Raw genomic sequence first — 18393 nt, 5'->3', positions numbered from 1 at the left:
TGCTCCAGCCTCTTCCCAGTACCACCCCTGGGATAAGAAAAGAGGGGCAACCTGCGGTCCTCCTGGACGATTCTGCTAAGTCCCAGGAAACTAGGCCAGCATGGCTATCCTGACTGTTCTCATGTTTTTTTCTCCTCCTTTTTCCCTGTTCTTATTGTGTGCTGTGAAAGTTTTCTGCAACGTTCAAGTCTTAGAGCCTGGTCCTCAGACCATGTACCTTACTGCACTTTCACCTGATTTCTGTTCCCTCCTAGAAGCCCCGATCACCCTGGATTAACTTAAAGGGGTAGTGCACCAAAAAAAAATTTCTTTCAAATCAACTGCTGCCAAGAAGTGCTTCTATTAAAAAATCTCAAGCCTTCCAGTACTTATCAGCTGCTGTGTGTCCAGCAGGAAGTGGTGTTTTCTTTCCTGTCGGACACAGTGCTCTCTGTTGCCTCCTCTGTCCATGTCAGGAACTGTCCAGAGAAGGAGCAAATCCCCATAGAAAACCTCTCCTGCTCTCCAGACTGGAAATAATACCACTTCCTGTTGGGCATACAGCAGCTGATAAGTACTGGAAGGCTTGAGATTTTTTAATAGAAGTAAATTACAAATCTCTGGCACTTCATGGCAGCAGTTGATTTGAAAGAAATTTTTTTTTGGTGCCCTACCCCTTTACCCCCTTTCGTTTTTGTGCTTTTGCTTTTTCCATTTTACGTTTAAAAGTCCATAGCGCTTGCATTTTTTCACCTAGAGACTTATATGAGTGCTTATTTTTTGCGAAACCAATTGTACTTTGCAATGACAGGCATTATTTTTCCATAAAATATGCTGCGAAACCGGAAAAAAATCATTTGCGCCTTCAAATTGAAAAAAAACCCGAATTTGTTTTGATTTCGGGGAGTTTTGCATTTACGCTGTTCGCCCTGGGGTAAAACTGACTTGTTATATATGTTCCTCAAGTTGTTACGATTACAATGATATGTAACATGTATAACTTTTATATTATCTGATGGCTTGTAAAAAATTCAAACCATTGTTAACAAATATATGTTCCTTAAAATCGCTCCGTTCCCAGGCTTATAGCGCTTTTATCCTTTGGTCTATGGGGCTGTGTGAGGTGTCATTTTTTGCGCCATGATGTGTTCTTTGTATCGGTACCTTGATTGCGCATATACGACTTTTTGATCACTTTTTATTACATTTTTTCTGGATTTGATGCGACCAAAAATGCGCAATTTTGCACTTTGGAATTTTTTGGCGCTGACGCCGTTTACTGTGCGTGATCAGGAATGTGATAATTTAATAGTTTGGGCAATTACGTGCGTGGCGATACCAAATATGTTTATTTATTTGTTTATTTATTAATTTATATTTATAAAATGGGAAAAGGGGGGTGATTTGGACTTTTATTAGGGGAGGGGATTTTTTTATTAATAAAAACACTTTTTTACTTTTTTTTTTACATCAACTAGAAGCCCCCCTGGGGGACTTGTATATACACAGTACTGATCTCTCATAGAGATCAATGCTGTGTATATACACAGCAAAGATCGCTTAGATCGGTCATAGATTGCTATGGCCTGCTGCAGGCCATAGCAATCTATTGCCGAGCCGGGATCAGTGTCATTGCGACGCTGAGTGCCGGCCCGGCCAGTAGAACGGATCTCCCCCCGAAGATCCGACCCACTAGACACCAGGGATGTTGTGCATGAAGCACTTAATTACTCAAGTACTTAATTAGCCGGCGCCGCATCGGGACCCGCGCCGGCTAATAGAGGCACTGCCCGGCTGCACGTGTCAGCCGGGATCAGCGACGTTCAGAGCTGGGTCCCGGCGGTGCCCCGCTCTGAACACCCCCCGCGGCACCATGACGTACCAGGTACGTCATGGGTCGCTAAGGGGTTAAGGATGCTGTGTCCTCCCTGGCTAAGGGCAAGGCTTCGGGCCCTGACGGGTTCCCTATAGAACTCTAAACCCAATAACAGAGTTTATTACTTCCCCCCCTTCTGCACATCTTCCACTCCTCTTTGGAGCAAGGTATACTACTCACTTCATTCTATGATGCTAACATTATCCTTCTTCTAAAACCAGACAAAGACCCGCTTGACTGTGGCTCATATAGACCCATATCCCTATTAAACTTGGATTACAAAATTCTTACAAAATTATTAGCTAACAGATTGAACATTGTCATTCCCTCGCTAATCCATATTGACCAGTCTGGTTTTGTCCCCAAGTGTAGCACCTCGGACAACCTTCGCAGAGTGCAGTTGATTGCTCAGCGAAGGGTCCTGGAGAACAAGAATTGGGCCTTGGCCTCACTTGATGCGGCCAAGGCCTTTCTTATCGGGGTGCTGGAGCGCCTGGGTTTTGGCCCTAACCTTATTAAATGGATTACCATATTATACAAAGAACCCCGGGCTGCAATAGCAATGAATAGTACGGTTTCTCCCTCTCTTTCCTTGTCCCGTGGAACCAGTCAGGGCTGCCCCCTATCCCCTCTTCTATTTATTCTATCTATCGAACCTCTGGCCTTTCTCCTGCGACAGGACACTGTCCTGTCTGGTATACCCCACTCCACCGGGGAGGACAGGGTGGGTCTCTATGCAGATGACCTAATCCTGTTCCTGTGTAACCCAAAAGAGTCCGTGGCTAGAGCTATTGCCATCATAGATGACTTTGGTGTGTATTCCAGCCTGTCCATAAATTGGAGCAAATCCTCAATACAATTCCTTAGTTCTACCCGTAATTCTATGATAGGTCGGGAGGTGTGCGGACTGAAGGTGGTAGACCACTTTAAGTACCTTGGGATTATTATAACAAAAACTGGATCCCAATCATTGTCCTTGAATGTAGACCCGCTACTTCTTCACTTTAGAGACAAATTTAAGTTGTGGGCCACCTTGCCACTCTCGGTGGCAGGTCGTATTAATTTAATTAAAATGGTGGTATTGCCTATATGGCTTTATATACTACAGCACATCTTTACCTTAATCACTAAATCATTTTTCCGAGACCTGGACTCGCCTATGATTTCCTTTATTTGGGGCTCATCCAGGTCTAAGCTCCAGCTAGCCAAGTTACAGCGCCCCAAACAGGAGGTGGGTATGGCGCTACCAAATATGTACCTTTATTATTTGGCAGGACAGCTCAAATACCTCAGCCCCTGGACTAATGCATCTCGGGTCAGGAAGCCCGAGATACACACCGCAGACTTTATATCCCCGGTGACACTGTGGGCTGTTTTGGAGGCCCCGACATGCCCGAGTACTCCATTGTTACCTGCACACAGGGTGGCACGGAAGACATGGGAGGCCACACGCGATTAACGGACTTTTAGAAGGTCCCAGTAGAGTCACCTATATGGTACAACCCGGCCCTACTCCAGCTTGCTACCTTTGGAGACGCCCACTATTGGTTCCAAAAGGAGGTTTGGTATCTTAGTGATTTATATGAGGAAGGCTCTTTACTACCCTTTGAGTCTAATAGAGACAAATTCTCTATCCCCCACACATATTTCTACCGGTATCTCTGCGATGCCCTGGCCCCTGGGGGCCACTTCCGCAGTGCTGATGTTATGAGCGGGCAATGACCGGGGCAGCTGCAGGGGTTATACTTGTCACGGTATAGGCCTGAGGGCGGCACAGCTGTAGGGCCGGTCTGTGGAATCTGCGGGTGATGATGGGCATGCGATTCTTCGCTGCACCTAGTCAGGGCACCAGTTAGTAGACACCAATGCCAGAAAGTTGAAGTAACTTGTAGTAACGAGTTCCTCCGGTTGCAACCGGGTATATAGCAGGCTTAGACAGTTAGTGCAGGAGTGATGCTGCATAGGCTGCGGAGATACGTGCCGGATGTTGGGAGTAGTAGTATGAGAAGAAACTAGCGTTGCTGGGTGGACGAACTTGGGAGTAATACTTGCTGTGGGTACTTGTAGAGATGAGAGAGATATCCGCACGACACCCAGATGAGAGAGAAGATGACTCCGGACACTTGTATAGGCAGGCAGCCGGTTACTGGAACGCAGCAGCAGAATCAGTCACTCTTCTTATGGTGAAAAGGCTGCAGAGACGCTTCTGTCCCCTTCTGGGGGAGAGGACAGAGCAACACAACCTCCTTGCTTGAAAGCAGGGGCTGAACTACCTTGTCAGCAGGAAGTGGGAAGTCACATGGTTGCTCCTAGCCAGAGCTAGTCGGCCATTGGAGGAACCATGGTTACAGGGCACTGGCACGTGATCCACAGCCTTGCATACCACTGTACAAGGTAATAATAATACACAGGAGTATATATATATACCAAGATATACATGAGAATACACATAACCAGGGAATATCAGGGGGAAAACTAGCAGCAGTAGCAGTGTGCACAGTTACCAGAACCAGCATGGACTAAGTGATAGAAATGAGCACGATAGGAGTAGTAGTCCTTGCGTTCTGGGACACTGCATCTCCAGTTACGACATGCCTTATCAGCCCAATTCCCCCGTCCAGCGGATGCTATATCTTCATACCCATTAATAGGCATTATTAGATCACAGGGCCCAGGTGGCATAATTTCATCTCTGTATACATACCTGATCCAAGCGGTGGTTGCGTCCACTCCTCTCCCTGCACTAGAGAAGTGGAAAACATTAATCCCTACATTAGATGATGAGGACTGTGAAGCAATTCTTCAGTCACACAAATTTGTGTCCCCAGCAGCCAACAATAAACTTATGCAACTTTATTATATTCACCAGGCATACCTTACACCTCTGAGAATGCAGCGTATGGGTCGCTTGGCGACTCCTGCGTGTCCTAAATGCCAATTTACACCTGCCGACTTCTGGCATATGGTGTGGACATGCCCCTCTATTGCCTCCTTCTGGTCGGAGGTGACTCAGTTTCTTACGTTCTTAAAGGGGTGCTCCAGCGCGGGGGCACTTTTTTGGGGGGACCGGGGAGGAGGTGGCTGAAATAAAAGACGTCAAGTTACCTCCCCGGTTCCAGCAGCGGGTCCCGCACCACTGCGCTCCGGTTCCCGGCCGCTTCCGGGTGTCTGACGCGGGCCCGAGACGTGACGTCTCAGGTCCGCTCAGCCACTCAGTGAAGGAGGCGGGATCAGTTTGAAGTCCGCTCGGATCCCGCCTCCTTCACTGAGTGGCTGAGCGGCCCTGAGACGTAGCATCTCGGGCGGCGTCAGGCACCCAGAAGCGGCCGGGGCCCGGGCCCTCTGAGTCTCTCTCCCCCATTTCTCTCCCCCATGCTTTTTCCCCGTTTCTCTCCCCCATGCTTTTCTCTCCTGTTTCTCTCCCCATGCTTTTCTCCCCTGTTTGTCTCCCCCATTTGTCTCCCGTTTCTCTCCCCCATGCTTTTCTCCCCTGTTTCTCTCCCCCATTTCTATCCCCTTTTTCTCCCCCCATGCTTTTCTCCCCTGTTTCTCTCCCCCCATGTTTCTCTCCCCTGTTTCTCTCCCCCATGTTTCTCTCCCCTGTTTCTCTCCCCCCATGTTTCTCTCCCCCCATGTTTCTCTCCCCCATGTTTCTCTCCCCCATGTTTCTCTCCCCCATGTTTCTCTCCCCTGTTTCTCTCCCCCCATGTTTCTCTCCCCTGTTTCTCTCCCCCATGTTTCTCTCCCCTGTTTCTCTCCCCCATGTTTCTCTCCCCTGTTTCTCTCCCCCATGTTATCTCCCCTGTTTCTCTCCCCCATGCTTTTCTCCACTGTTTCTCTCCCCCATGCTTTTCTTCCCTGTTTCTCTCCCCCATGCTTTTCTCCCATTTCTCTCCCCCATGTCTCTCTCCCCCATTTCTCTCCCCTGTTTCTCTCCCCCATTTTTCTCTTCCTCATGCTTTTCTCCCCCATGCTTTTCTCCTGTTTCTCTCCCCCATGCTTTTCTCCACTGTTTCTCTCCCCCATGCTTTTCTCCCCTGTTTCTCTTCCCCATGCTTTTCTCCCGTTTCTCTCCCCCATGCTTTTCTCCTGTTTCTCTTCCCCATGCTTTTCTCCCCTGTTTCTCTCCCCCATGCTTTTCTCCCCTGTTTCTCTCCCCCATGCTTTTCTCCTGTTTCTCTCCCCCATGCTTTTCTCCCTGTTTCTCTCCCCCATGCTTTTCTCCCTGTTTCTCTCCCCCATGCTTTTCTCCCTGTTTCTCTCCCCCATGCTTTTCTCCTGTTTCTCTCCCCCATGCTTTTCTCCCTGTTTCTCTCCCCCATGCTTTTCTCCCCTGTTTCTCTCCCCCATGCTTTTCTCCCTATTTCTCTCCCCCATGCTTTTCTCCCCTGTTTCTCTCCCCCATGCTTTTCTCCTGTTTCTCTTCCCCATGCTTTTCTCCCCTGTTTCTCTTCCCCATGCTTTTCTCCCTGTTTCTCTCCCCCATGCTTTTCTCCCTGTTTCTCTCCCCCATGCTTTTCTCCTGTTTCTCTCGCCCATGCTTTTCTCCCTGTTTCTCTCCCCCATGCTTTTCTCCCTGTTTCTCTCCCCCATGCTTTTCTCCTGTTTCTCTCGCCCATGCTTTTCTCCCTGTTTCTCTCCCCCATGCTTTTCTCCCTGTTTCTCTCCCCCATGCTTTTCTCCCTGTTTCTCTCCCCCATGCTTTTCTCCCCTGTTTCTCTCCCCCATGCTTTTCTCCTGTTTCTCTCCCCCATGCTTTTCTCCCTGTTTCTCTCCCCCATGCTTTTCTCCCCTGTTTCTCTCCCCCATGCTTTTCTCCCTGTTTCTCTCCCCCATGCTTTTCTCCCTGTTTCTCTCCCCCATGCTTTTCTCCCTGTTTCTCTCCCCCATGCTTTTCTCCCCTGTTTCTCTCCCCCATGCTTTTCTCCCCTGTTTCTCTCCCCCATGCTTTTCTCCTGTTTCTCTCCCCCATGCTTTTCTCCCTGTTTCTCTCCCCCATGCTTTTCTCCCTGTTTCTCTCCCCCATGCTTTTCTCCCTGTTTCTCTCCCCCATGCTTTTCTCCCATTTCTCTCCCCTATGTCTCTCTCCCCCTTGCTACTCCCCCCTGTTTCTCTCCCCCTGTGCTTCTCGCCCGTTTCTCTCCCCCCGTGCCTGCTCACCTCCTCCTAGATAGTCGCGGCTGCTGCCCGCTGCTGCTGTCCGCCTCACCTATCGTAGCGCCCGGAGGTGCTCCTACAACTCAATCAGCTCAGAGCTGGAGCGTGGGGCCGCTGCAGTGGGCCGTGGTGCACGCGTTGATTGGATACGTGCACCACGGCCCACCGCAGCGGCCCCACACTCCCGGTCTCCGCTGATTGGATGGAGGAGCGTGTCCGGGTGCTGCGGGCAGCCAGTAGGTAAGGAGGATAGCAGCAGCGGCAATCAGCGAGACAGATGCGGCCATCAAAAGAGCCGCATCTGGCTCGCAAGAGCGGTCAGAAGAGATCCGGGGCAGCAGGCATTTTATTCGGGGCATGAGCCCCGAATAAAACTGCCTAGCGATGCCACTGGCAGCTGTATGTTGTTTTGTTTTGTGTGTACTTATATTCTTCAATTGTATGCTAACTGTATGTAACAGGTTTTATTATCATTGTACACCCTTAATAAAACTGAGTTTAAAAAAAAAAAAAAAAAGGCAACACTGGGCAGAACAGACTTGTGTCTCTCCAGGCCTCATATAAATATCAGACATTTCCTACAATCTAACCATTTACGTGACTTCTCTTCTTAGCCAGGTCTCTGGATTTCTGGTTAAAAACTTTAAAAAATAATTCACATGATTATTGTTTCTTCTCCAAGTGATTTCTAAGATGTCCCTCAAGATACATCGATTTTTGTTAAAAAAAAAACCCTTGCACATTCAGGACATAAAACGGCTTCTATCCAGTGTGAGTTCTCTGATGTTTAACAAGATCTGATTTATCACCAAAACACTTCCCACATTCAGGACATGAAAACGGCTTCTCTCCTGTGTGAGTTCTCTGATGTCTCACAAGACTTAATTTATGACCAAAACACTTTCCGCATTCCAGACATGAAAATGGTTTCTCTCCTGTGTGAGTTTTCTGATGACTGACAAGACTTAATTTCCGACCAAAACACTTCCCACATTCAGGACATGAAAATGGCTTCTCTCCTGTGTGAGTTCTTATATGAGTAATAAGATATGATTTATCACGAAAACACTTCCCACATTCAAGACATGAAAACGGCTTCTCTCCTGTGTGAGTTTTTATATGAGTAATAAGACTTGATTTATGACAAAAACACTTCCCACATTCAGTACATGAAAATGGTTTCTCTCCTGTGTGAGTTTTCATATGATCATTAAGTTGTGATCTCGTACCAAAACACTTCCCACATTCCGCACATGAACATGGCTTCTCTCCTGTGTGAGTTCTCATATGAGCAGAAAGATGTGATTTTTCTCTAAAACACATTACACATTCTGGACATGAAAATGGTTTCTCTCCTGTGTGAGTTCTCATATGAATAATGACATAAGGTTTCTGACGAAAACACTTCCCACATTCAGGACATGAAAATGGTTTCTCTCCTGTGTGCGTTCTCTGATGTTCTCCAAGACTTGATTTCTGACGAAAACACTTCCCACATTCTGGACATGAAAATGGTTTCTCTCCTGTGTGCGTTCTCTGATGTTCTCCAAGACTTGATTTCTGACGAAAACACTTCCCACATTCCGGACATGAAAATGGTTTCTCTCCTGTATGAGTTCTCTGATGTACCACAAGACTCATTTTATGACCAAAACACTTCCCACATTCCGGACATGAAAATGGTTTCTCTCCTGTATGAGTTCTCTGATGTTCTCCAAGACTTGATTTCTGACGAAAACACTTCCCACATTCCGGACATGAAAATGGTTTCTCTTCTGTGTGAGTTCTCTGATGTTCCACAAGACTCATTTTATGACCAAAACACTTCCCACATTCCGGACATGAAAATGGCTTCTCTCCTGTGTGAGTTCTCTGATGTTCTTTAAGATTTGATTTATAACCAAAACACTTCCCACATTCTGAACATGAAAATGGCTTCTCTCCTGTGTGAGTTCTCTGATGTTCCACAAGAATCATTTTATGACCAAAACACTTCCCACATTCCGGACATGAAAATGGTTTCTTTCCTGTGTGAGTTCTCTGATGTCCCACAAGACTTGTTTTACGATTAAAACACTTCCCACATTCCAGACATGAAAATGGCTTCTCTCCTGTGTGAATTCTCTGATGTCTCACAAGACGTGATTTATGATGAAAACACTTCCCACATTCAGGACATGAAAACGGTTTCTTTCCTGTATGAGTTCTCTGATGTTCCGCAAGATCTGATTTCTGACCAAAACGCTTCCCACATTCAGGACATGAAAATGGCTTCTTTCCTGTGTGACTTCTCTGATGTTCTGCAAGATCCGATTTCTGACCAAAACGCTTCCCACATTCAGGACATGAAAACGGTTTCTTTCCTGTATGAGTTCTCTGATGTTCCGCAAGATCTGATTTCTGACCAAAACGCTTCCCACATTCAGGACATGAAAATGGCTTCTTTCCTGTGTGACTTCTCTGATGTTCTGCAAGATTTGATTTCTGACCAAAACGCTTCCCACATTCCATACATGAAAATGTCTTCTCTCCTGTGTGAGTTCTCTGGTGTTCCCCAAGACTTGAATTTAGCATAAAGGATTTCCTATATTCTGGATATGACATTGGCGTTTCATCTGTGTGAATTTCCTCATGCAAGGAAACATCTGATTTCTTTTCAAAATATTTACTACATTCAGTTTTAGAAAAAACTCTGCATCCAGTTCTCTTTTTGCCAATCTGTGACTGATCATCCTTGACTTCATTATAAGAAGAAAAAACATCATGTCCAGGGGATCCTCCCATCCCATCTTCCCCTGGAAAAAGAAACAACATTTATTCCAAACAACAACTTCATTTTTGAACTTCAATATAAAAAAGAAAATCAATAAGCAAAACACAATAATATCAACAAATCAAGATAATAGGTTCTCCTTCTCTAGATAAACACAGAAGTACCAAGTGAAGCCACATCAGTACCTGCAGTCAGCCATATAAAGACCAACAAATAACATCTAATATCTACGAACGGATTTGAAAAGAGGAGAAATCTCAGTCTTTCCTTTATGACCCGTTCTCTGTTTGCAGTCTGTTCCTGGCTTCAAATCTGTCAGGTATCTTTGTGTGTAAAAAGACCCCAAGGGCTGTATTACACGGCCTGATCAGCCCCCAGTGCCCATTTATCTGCTAGATACTGAGCCTATTATTACATGGCTCGATTATCATGCAGTAAGGGCTATATATATATATATATATATATATATATATATATATATATATATAGTTAGTGATGTCCAAGCAGGCTTAATATTTGGGGATGGGGGGCCGATACTAAATAGCAGCATGAGGGGGGCTAAATAAATGGGCACTGGGGGCTGATACTAAATGGTGGCTGTGGGGGGACTGATTAATTAGGGGCTGCAGGAGGGGGCTGATATTAATTTATAAAATCATTCGAGGGCCACTGCACTAAATGTTATACTGTGCAAGGCAGTGACGTAGTGTGGTTTGGCAGCACACAGGGCAAGGCAAAACATTGTTCCCCCTGATGCCCCTGCTATTGTACCTAACCCCTAGTGATGCCCCTGGAAGTTGTAGTCAGGAGGAAACTTTTTATTAAAGTATTGTATTGCCCCCCAAAAGTTATACAAATCACCAATATACACTTATTATGGGAAATGCTTATAAAGGGCTTTTTTCCCTGCACTTACTACTGCATCAAGGCTTCACTTTCTGGATAACATGGTGATGTCACTTCCTGGATAACATGGTGATGTCACTTCCTGGATAACATGGTGATGTCACTTCCTGGATAACATGGTGATGTCACTTCCTGGATAACATGGTAATGTCACTTCCTAGATAAAATGGTGATGTAGCGGCCCGACTCCCAGAGCTGTGTGGGCTGTGGCTGATGGAGAGGATGATGGCAGAGGGATGCTCAGTGTCCCTCCAGTGCCCTGTGTCCCTCAGTGTCCCCCTGCCATCATTCTCTCCAGCAGCCACAGCCCACACAGCTCTGGGAGTCGGGTCGTGACATCACCATTTTATCCAGGAAGTGACATCACCATGTTATCAAGGAAGTGACATCACCATGTTATCCAGGAAGTGACATCACCATGTTATCCAGGAAGTGACATCACCATGTTATCCAGGAAGTGAAGCCTTGATGGAGTAGTAAGTACAGGGAAAAAAGCACTTTATAAGCATTTCCCGTAATAAGTGTATATTAGTGATTTGTCTAACTTTTGGGGGGGGGGGGGGCAATACAATAATAAAAAGTTTCGCCGGACTTCTTTTTCAACCCCCAAAGATTCCCCAGGTAACCTGTTAGCTGTAGGTAACCCCCAGTGACGCCCCTGGTAGTCATAGTTAACCCACAGTGGTTCCCTGGTAGCTGTAGGTAACCCCCCCCCCCCCCAGTGAGGCCTTTGGTAGTCGGCAGTAGACATCTCTCTGGTGGATTTCTACTACTGGATCCATCTATAGGAAATAATCACAGTGACTGAATACATTGTATATATGTGATTATCAGATGATGGGGGATCCAGGAGATCCATTACCCTTGTGTTTCCTCTTACCTGGTGATGTGAGGTGCGGCTGATCCTCCATCATGACGTCCTTATACTGATCCTTGTGTCCTTCTATATACTCCCACTCCTCCATGGAGAAATAGACAGCAGCATCCTGACACCTTATAGGAACCTGACACAGACAGTGATACAATTATCCTCCAGACCCCTCACCTCTTGGTGTTACTGTATAATGTCCCAGCACTCCCAGCAGCATTGCTCACCTCTCTAGTCAGGAGCTCAGTCATCCTGGAGGTCAATGCAAGGATCTTCTGCTCATGTATCAGTGAATGAGGTGGAGGCTCGGTGATGGGGCTCTGGCTGCTGCTCCAGTCTCCTGACCTGTCACCAGGGGGCGCCACACACTCACCAGGTGACTTCTTCACTACTGTGTAATCCTGTGTATGGTGACACTGATCAATACAGAGAGACTGACAATCCTTCACCTTTAAAAATACTTTTTAGTTCTTCATGATTAGAAGTGTTTTGTGCGTTCACAACTATACCAAAGGTATCTTCTTTTTGTTAGTATTGTGGTGTCCCGCCACTGGTGTTTTCTCTTGTGCACCTGACCTAAAGCTTTCCTTCAGGTAAACAGAGTGGTGGATGAAGTATATAATTTCCCCACTGAATATCGCTATTATTTGTATGTAATGCTGCTATGCACAGCTGAAGAGCAATAGGTTACCAATTTTCTATGTCATGTGTTATGTGCTGACCACTAGTAGGTGCTCTTTCTTCTTTATCCTATTCTGTTCTCTCTCTCTTGTACACTCACTTCCTGTAGAACAGGGGTGGGGAACCTCCGGCCCGCGGGCCGCATCCGGCCCCTGAGACCTCCCGATGCGGCCCGCGGCCCGCAGCTCCCCTGTGACACGCGCTGCTCTGGAGGAAGGAAGGAGCCGGCGCACACAGCATCCTCCGGTGTCTGTGACAGCTGCCGTGCTGTCTGTGTCGGCTCCTTCCTCCTCCAGAGCGGCGCGTGTCTTCAGTCTCCTGCGGGCTGCGTGCGATTACGTCATTTCATCGCGCGCCGCCTGCAGGAGAAGACCGGCACAGAGGACCTGGGAGAGAAGAGGACCTGGGCAGCGTGGGAACGGAGGTAAGGTGAGAGGGATGTTTATTTTTTTTATTTGGGGGTTAAATAGGCTACCAGGGACATGACTGATGGGGGGGGGGGGGATAACTAGGCTACCAGGGACATGACTGATGGGGGTTAACTAGTCCACCAGGGACATGACTGATGGGGGGGGGATAACTAGGCTACCAGGGACATGACTGATGGGGGGGATAACTAGGCCACCAGGGACATGACTGATGGGGGTTAACTGGTCCACCAGGGACATGACTGTTGGGTGTTTATTGGTCCACCAGGCATATGACTGTTGGGGGTTAACTGGTCCACCAGGGACATGACTGTTGGGGGTTAACTAGGCTACCAGGGACATGACTGTTGGGGGTTAACTAGGCTACCAGGGACATGACTGTTGGGGGTTAACTAGTCCACCAGGGACATGCCTGATGGGGGTTAACTAGGCTACCAGGGACATGCCTGATGGGGGTTAACTAGGCTACCAGGGACATGACTGATGTCGGTTAACTAGGCTATCAGGGATATGCCTGATGGGGGTTAAATAGGCCACCAGGGACATGCCTGATAGGGGTTAACTAGGCTACCAGGGACATGACTGATGTGGGTTAACTAGGCTACCAGGGACATGCCTGATGGGGGTTAACTAGGCCACCAGGGACATGCCTGATGGGGGTTAACTAGGCTACCGGGGACATGACTGTTGGGGGTTAACTGGTCCACCAGGGACATGCCTGATGGGGGTTAACTAGGCTATCAGGTACATGACTGGGGGGGTTAACTAGGCTACCAGGGATATGCCTGATGGGGGTTAAATAGGCCACCAGGGACATGCCTGATAGGGGTTAACTAGGCTACCAGGGACATGACTGATGTGGGTTAACTAGGCTACCAGGGACATGCCTGATGGGGGTTAACTAGGCCACCAGGGACATGCCTGATGGGGGTTAACTAGGCTACCCGGGACATGACTGTTGGGGGTTAACTGGTCCACCAGGGACATGCCTGATGGGGGTTAACTAGGCTACCAGGTACATGACTGGGGGGGTTAACTAGGCTACCAGGGATATGCCTGATGGGGGTTAACTAGGCCACCAGGGACATGACTGTTGGGGGTTAACTAGGCTACCAGGGACATGACTGATGTGGGTTAACTAGGCTACCAGGGACATGCCTGATGGGGGTTAACTAGGCTACCAGGGACATGCCTGATGGCGGTTAACTAGGCTACCAGGGACATGCCTGATGGGGGTTAACTAGGCTACCAGGGACATGCCTGATGGCGGTTAACTAGGCTACCAGGGACATGCCTGATGGGGGTTAACTAGGCTACCAGGGACAGGCTTGATGGGGCTTAACTAGGCCACCAGGGACATGCCTGATGGGGGTTAACTAGGCTACCAGGGACATGCCTGATGGGGGTTTACTAGGCTACCAGGGACATGCCTGATGGGGGGTAACTAGGCTACCAGGGACAAGACTGATGGGGGGTAACTAGGCTACCAGGGACATGCCTGATGGGGGTTAACTAGGCTACCAGGGACATGCCTGATGGGGGTTAACTAGTCCACCAGGGACAAGACTGATGCGGGTTAACTAGGCTACCAGGGACATGACTGATGGGGGTTAACTAGTCCACCAGGGACATGACTGATGGGGGTTAACTCGGCTACCAGGGGCATGACTGATGGGGGTTAACTAGGCTACCAGGGACATGCCTGATGGGGGTTAACTAGGCTACCAGGGACATGGCTGGGGGGGTTAACTAGGCTACCAGGGACATGGCTGGGGGTTAACTACAATAGCAGGGGCACTAGGCGAACAATACCTTGCCTTGCCCTGGGTGCTGCAAACCCCCGCTACTAACTGCCGCGCACGGTATGCGGCCCTCAAATGATTTTATTAATGCCCGACCGGCCCTCGACATGGAAAAGGTTCCCCACCCCTGCTGTAGAAGAAGTTAGCTCTGTGTGGGGGAAAGTGCAAGGAGTTAGTTGCTGGAAGTCTGAGAGGACAGATGCAGGAGAGACTAGCTCTGACAGAGACTTTCCTTATGCAAGTAGTTACTTTCACTATGCAGTGATAAGCAACTGTAGGGGAGAGTAGCCACCAAGGAATACCCTAGCCCACGCCAGGAACTTTTCTGAAAGTGCAGGACAGCCTCCTGAAACAAGAGGAGCTGATCCCAGTAGGACAAAGCAACCAGATTAAACAGGTCTACGTATACTACTGCGCAGTGCAGGTCGACTGGGAAACCTAGGGCACCTTGCTACACCCAGATAACCATGACTGGGGCTCGTACTACCCACCTAGGACGGGTTCTATGAAACTAGGGGGCAGAATTCGGTCAGTAACCGGCCAGGCTATATAGGGGACCCTTGGGTACTTATCATGGTGGTCCGGAGTGGAGTTATGACCCACCCGGACTATCGGTACCGCCACCCACAGAAAGGGGAGATGACCCAAGGAGGATGCAATGGCTGTGTAGGTGCTTAGCTTAACCACTGAGTCCAATTAAAACAAATAAACTTCTTTACTGCAGGAAGTCTTAATACAGTGATATACAGTAGGATCTTGAATAACCACTGTTATTCAAGTAGAGATCAGATAGAATAACCACAGTTCCAGTAGAGTACAGGATCTACACTGGGCGAGGGCTCCTCTGGCAAACACCTCTCCTCTTGTCTCTACCTACTACTACTTTCACTGTTTACAAGCACCTACTTCAAGCACTAAGTCAGCACTCAAGTCTGTGTGTCTGTCTGCACCTGCACCTATACACACCACCGTACACCTTTGGTTATTTTTCCTCTTCTCTTTGGGTGGTGGTACCGACTTCCAGGGTGGGTCAGTTGCCACTCCAGGTTGCCGTGACAAGAGCCCAAGGGACCCACACAAACCCAGAGGTTACTGACCATTTGGGGACAAAAACAGACCATACACTAAACAGGTACCAACATCACACTTGTGTGCTGAACTAGCACTGGCGTCACAAAAAACAACATCACTGGCTGTGGACCAACCTGAGCCACCACAGGATACCCCTAAATTATCTTTGACTTCTATATATAGTGCACCCCTGCTTGACACTCCATTGGAATTACAATGGATGTGTATGGGAATGTACTATACAGTATGTTTTTGATTGAATACATTTATGGAATCCATCATCGCCGCCTCTCTCCACTGCTCATCGCCACCGCTTACTGCTTCTATCCACTGCTGCTTACTGCCTCTCTCCGCCGCCTCTCTCTGCATACATATACCGCTTCCCGGTCCACACTGCATGCCGGCCGGGGACAGGAAGCACCGGGAGCGCCGTGCTCCCTGCGGGGTGAGGTGCTTCCTGTCCCCGGCCGGCATGCAGTGCGGACCGGAAAGCGGTATGTGCCAGCAGAGAGAGGCGGCGGGGAGAGAGGCAGTAAGCAGCAGTGGATAGAAGCAGTAAGAGGCGGCGATGAGCAGCGGAGAGAGGCGGCGATGATTGGCGTTATAGTTACAAATTGTTCGCTGGGAGGAGGAGGGGGAGCGGCAGAGGGGGAATACTGAAGTGCTGGGCCAAGCAGCTGTGCGGCGGTGGCGTTCGTTATCGGAATAGCACAGGTACTACTCCCCCATTATCTGTTCATACTATGAACAGATAATGGGGGAGTAGTACTGTGCATATGTGGCAGCAGCAGCACCGATCAGGGAGGGAGGGCGGAGGTAGATGCTCTTTCCCTCCCTGCTCGGTGCCCTCCAAACGTACTGGTTAAATACATTTATGGATTACTTTGGGGAGCAAGGAAACTTGCTCCCCAAAGTATTCCATGAATGTATTCAATCAAAAACATACTGTATAGTACATTCCCATACACATCCATTGTAATTCCATAATTGTATACATAGTGCGCCCCTGCTGGAAACTCCATTGTAATTACACCCCCGGTTCGTGACGTCACAGTTTTTTAGAGAATCTGAAGTCTCCCTGATCTACTAAATTAAGGGAAATAGCCCTATATGTGCATTTCCCATAATTAATGTACATTAGAAATTTGCCTAACTTTCCATAAGTAATAACATATTGAAAAATAGTTTTGGCCGGAGTTGTCCTTTAAATGGGTATTCCTATCTTAACCAATATAGTTACACACTTATAGAACTTGTCACACTTAAGGGACTTAGCAAACTTCCCTCCTTTTCCTGATATGCTGCTCTTTCCCTCCCATTGTTTACAGCTCGTTGTCTAGGTTACCGACCACCGCTCTGCTCTAAGAGCAGTGGTCTGGCTGTTATGTGGCAGTCTTAGAATTTACACCAGCTCTGAGCTGCACAAATATACACATTTTTGAGCAGTGGCCGATAACCTAGACAACGAGCTGTCAACAGGAGGTGGGAAAGAGAAGCATATCATGGACGTTATTTACCGTCTACAGATACTTGTTATTAAAAGGGCAAATGCAGATAGAGCTGTGGGAGAATAAGCAAAAACTGGCGTTCTGGGGGCGATTGTTTTATTTTGGCGCAATGTACATTCTGAGAGACAAAAACGTGTCGAACACATTATGTCCCTGCAAAATGCCTGTGTGCCATGCAGGATGTCTGAAGTTGGTACACTATAAAGTCTTTAGGCCATGTTCACACATCCGGTTTTCTAACATGGTGGTAAAAATTGCATATTTTTGCCAATATTTGCAGGGCACACAGCAGCTGAAAAGTACTGGAAGGCTTGAGATTTTAAAATAGCAGTAAATTATAAATCTACATAAATCTGACACCAGTTGATTTGACAGAGACCCTTTAAACCCCCTTTAATTTCGGGATAGTGTGAGCAAAAACGCTACATGTGAACACAGCCTCAGGGGAGGTGTACAGCAACTATATATCCTGATCCCACAGACATGGCAGCTGCAGTAGCTGGATGGAAAGAGGAGGGGTCTGGGTGCTGCCAAGAGAGGTCTGATAGGTGATGATGTCATCCTGTAGCTTACAGGAAGTCAGCTGACCCAGACTACTTCCTCTGACACAGTAAACACTGTGATTTTCTGTGGAGATCACATGACCCAGTAACAGTAATGAAACACATGGATGTAGCTGTGCTAGTATGAAACAGATGGCACTGTGATGGTGCTTTATCAGGGCAACTGGCGCGGCTCTGCCAGGGCCGGGACAAAGAGTAGGCAGGGGTAGGCGATGGCCTAGGGCGCCAAACAGCAGGGGGCGCCACCAGGCCGAACCCGGAAGCAGCATACGGGAGCTGATTACATCAGCCCCATGTCGGGAGATGCACAGCCTGTGAATCTTCAGCTGCTGCTGTACATAGGAGGGGGGAGGGGCGAGGGGCGGCCTCCTGCTGAGGACACTGCTGTGGCTGAGCTCCCACTCCCAGGAGGCGTCTGACCTGGTGCAGGATGGCAGCATGGGGGCAGCATTACTCATCCCCTGCTGCACATCCGCCTGCCTGTGGGAGCTGCTCAGCTGTCGGGCCAGAGAGGAGGAGGTGAAGAATGGCAGCCTGCAGAGACCACACATGGGGACCAGGCAGTGTCTGCAGCTCTGTCTGTCCTGGGCCTCTCATCTGCATTGTTGTCTTCATCACCAGCAGACCTGGTGGACAGCGATCTGCTTAAGTGAGGTGTACAGGGACTGCCAGGGGTTAATTTGTTGGGGTAGTGAGGAGTTAACAGTCCCGTGCCTGTGTTCCCTCCCCTCTCAGTTCTATTGGAGGTTTGGTTGTTAAGGGGTGGTAGTTAAGCCCTGGT

The 18393-nt window shown here is 48.2% G+C and overlaps 1 protein-coding gene across 1 annotated transcript in view; it reads right to left on the bottom strand.

Annotated features, from left to right (window-relative positions):
• Positions 1-7774: 7774 nt before the first annotated feature.
• LOC138801836 (zinc finger protein 850-like) overlaps positions 7775-18393 on the bottom strand; it is a 44381-nt gene continuing 33762 nt past the window's right edge. Inside the window, exons 20-22 of the mRNA XM_069984936.1 lie at positions 11787-11960; positions 11572-11695; positions 7775-9807 (exon numbers count right to left, since the gene is read on the bottom strand). Of these exons, the coding sequence (XP_069841037.1) occupies positions 7775-9807; positions 11572-11695; positions 11787-11960 (2331 nt within the window). The remainder of the gene's footprint in view (positions 9808-11571; positions 11696-11786; positions 11961-18393) is intronic.

Source organism: Dendropsophus ebraccatus, chromosome 9, assembly GCF_027789765.1.
Source record: "Dendropsophus ebraccatus isolate aDenEbr1 chromosome 9, aDenEbr1.pat, whole genome shotgun sequence".
NCBI lineage: Eukaryota > Metazoa > Chordata > Amphibia > Anura > Hylidae > Dendropsophus > Dendropsophus ebraccatus.
The sequence above is the reverse complement of the archived record's forward strand: the minus strand, read 5'-3'. Positions and strand labels throughout refer to the sequence as shown.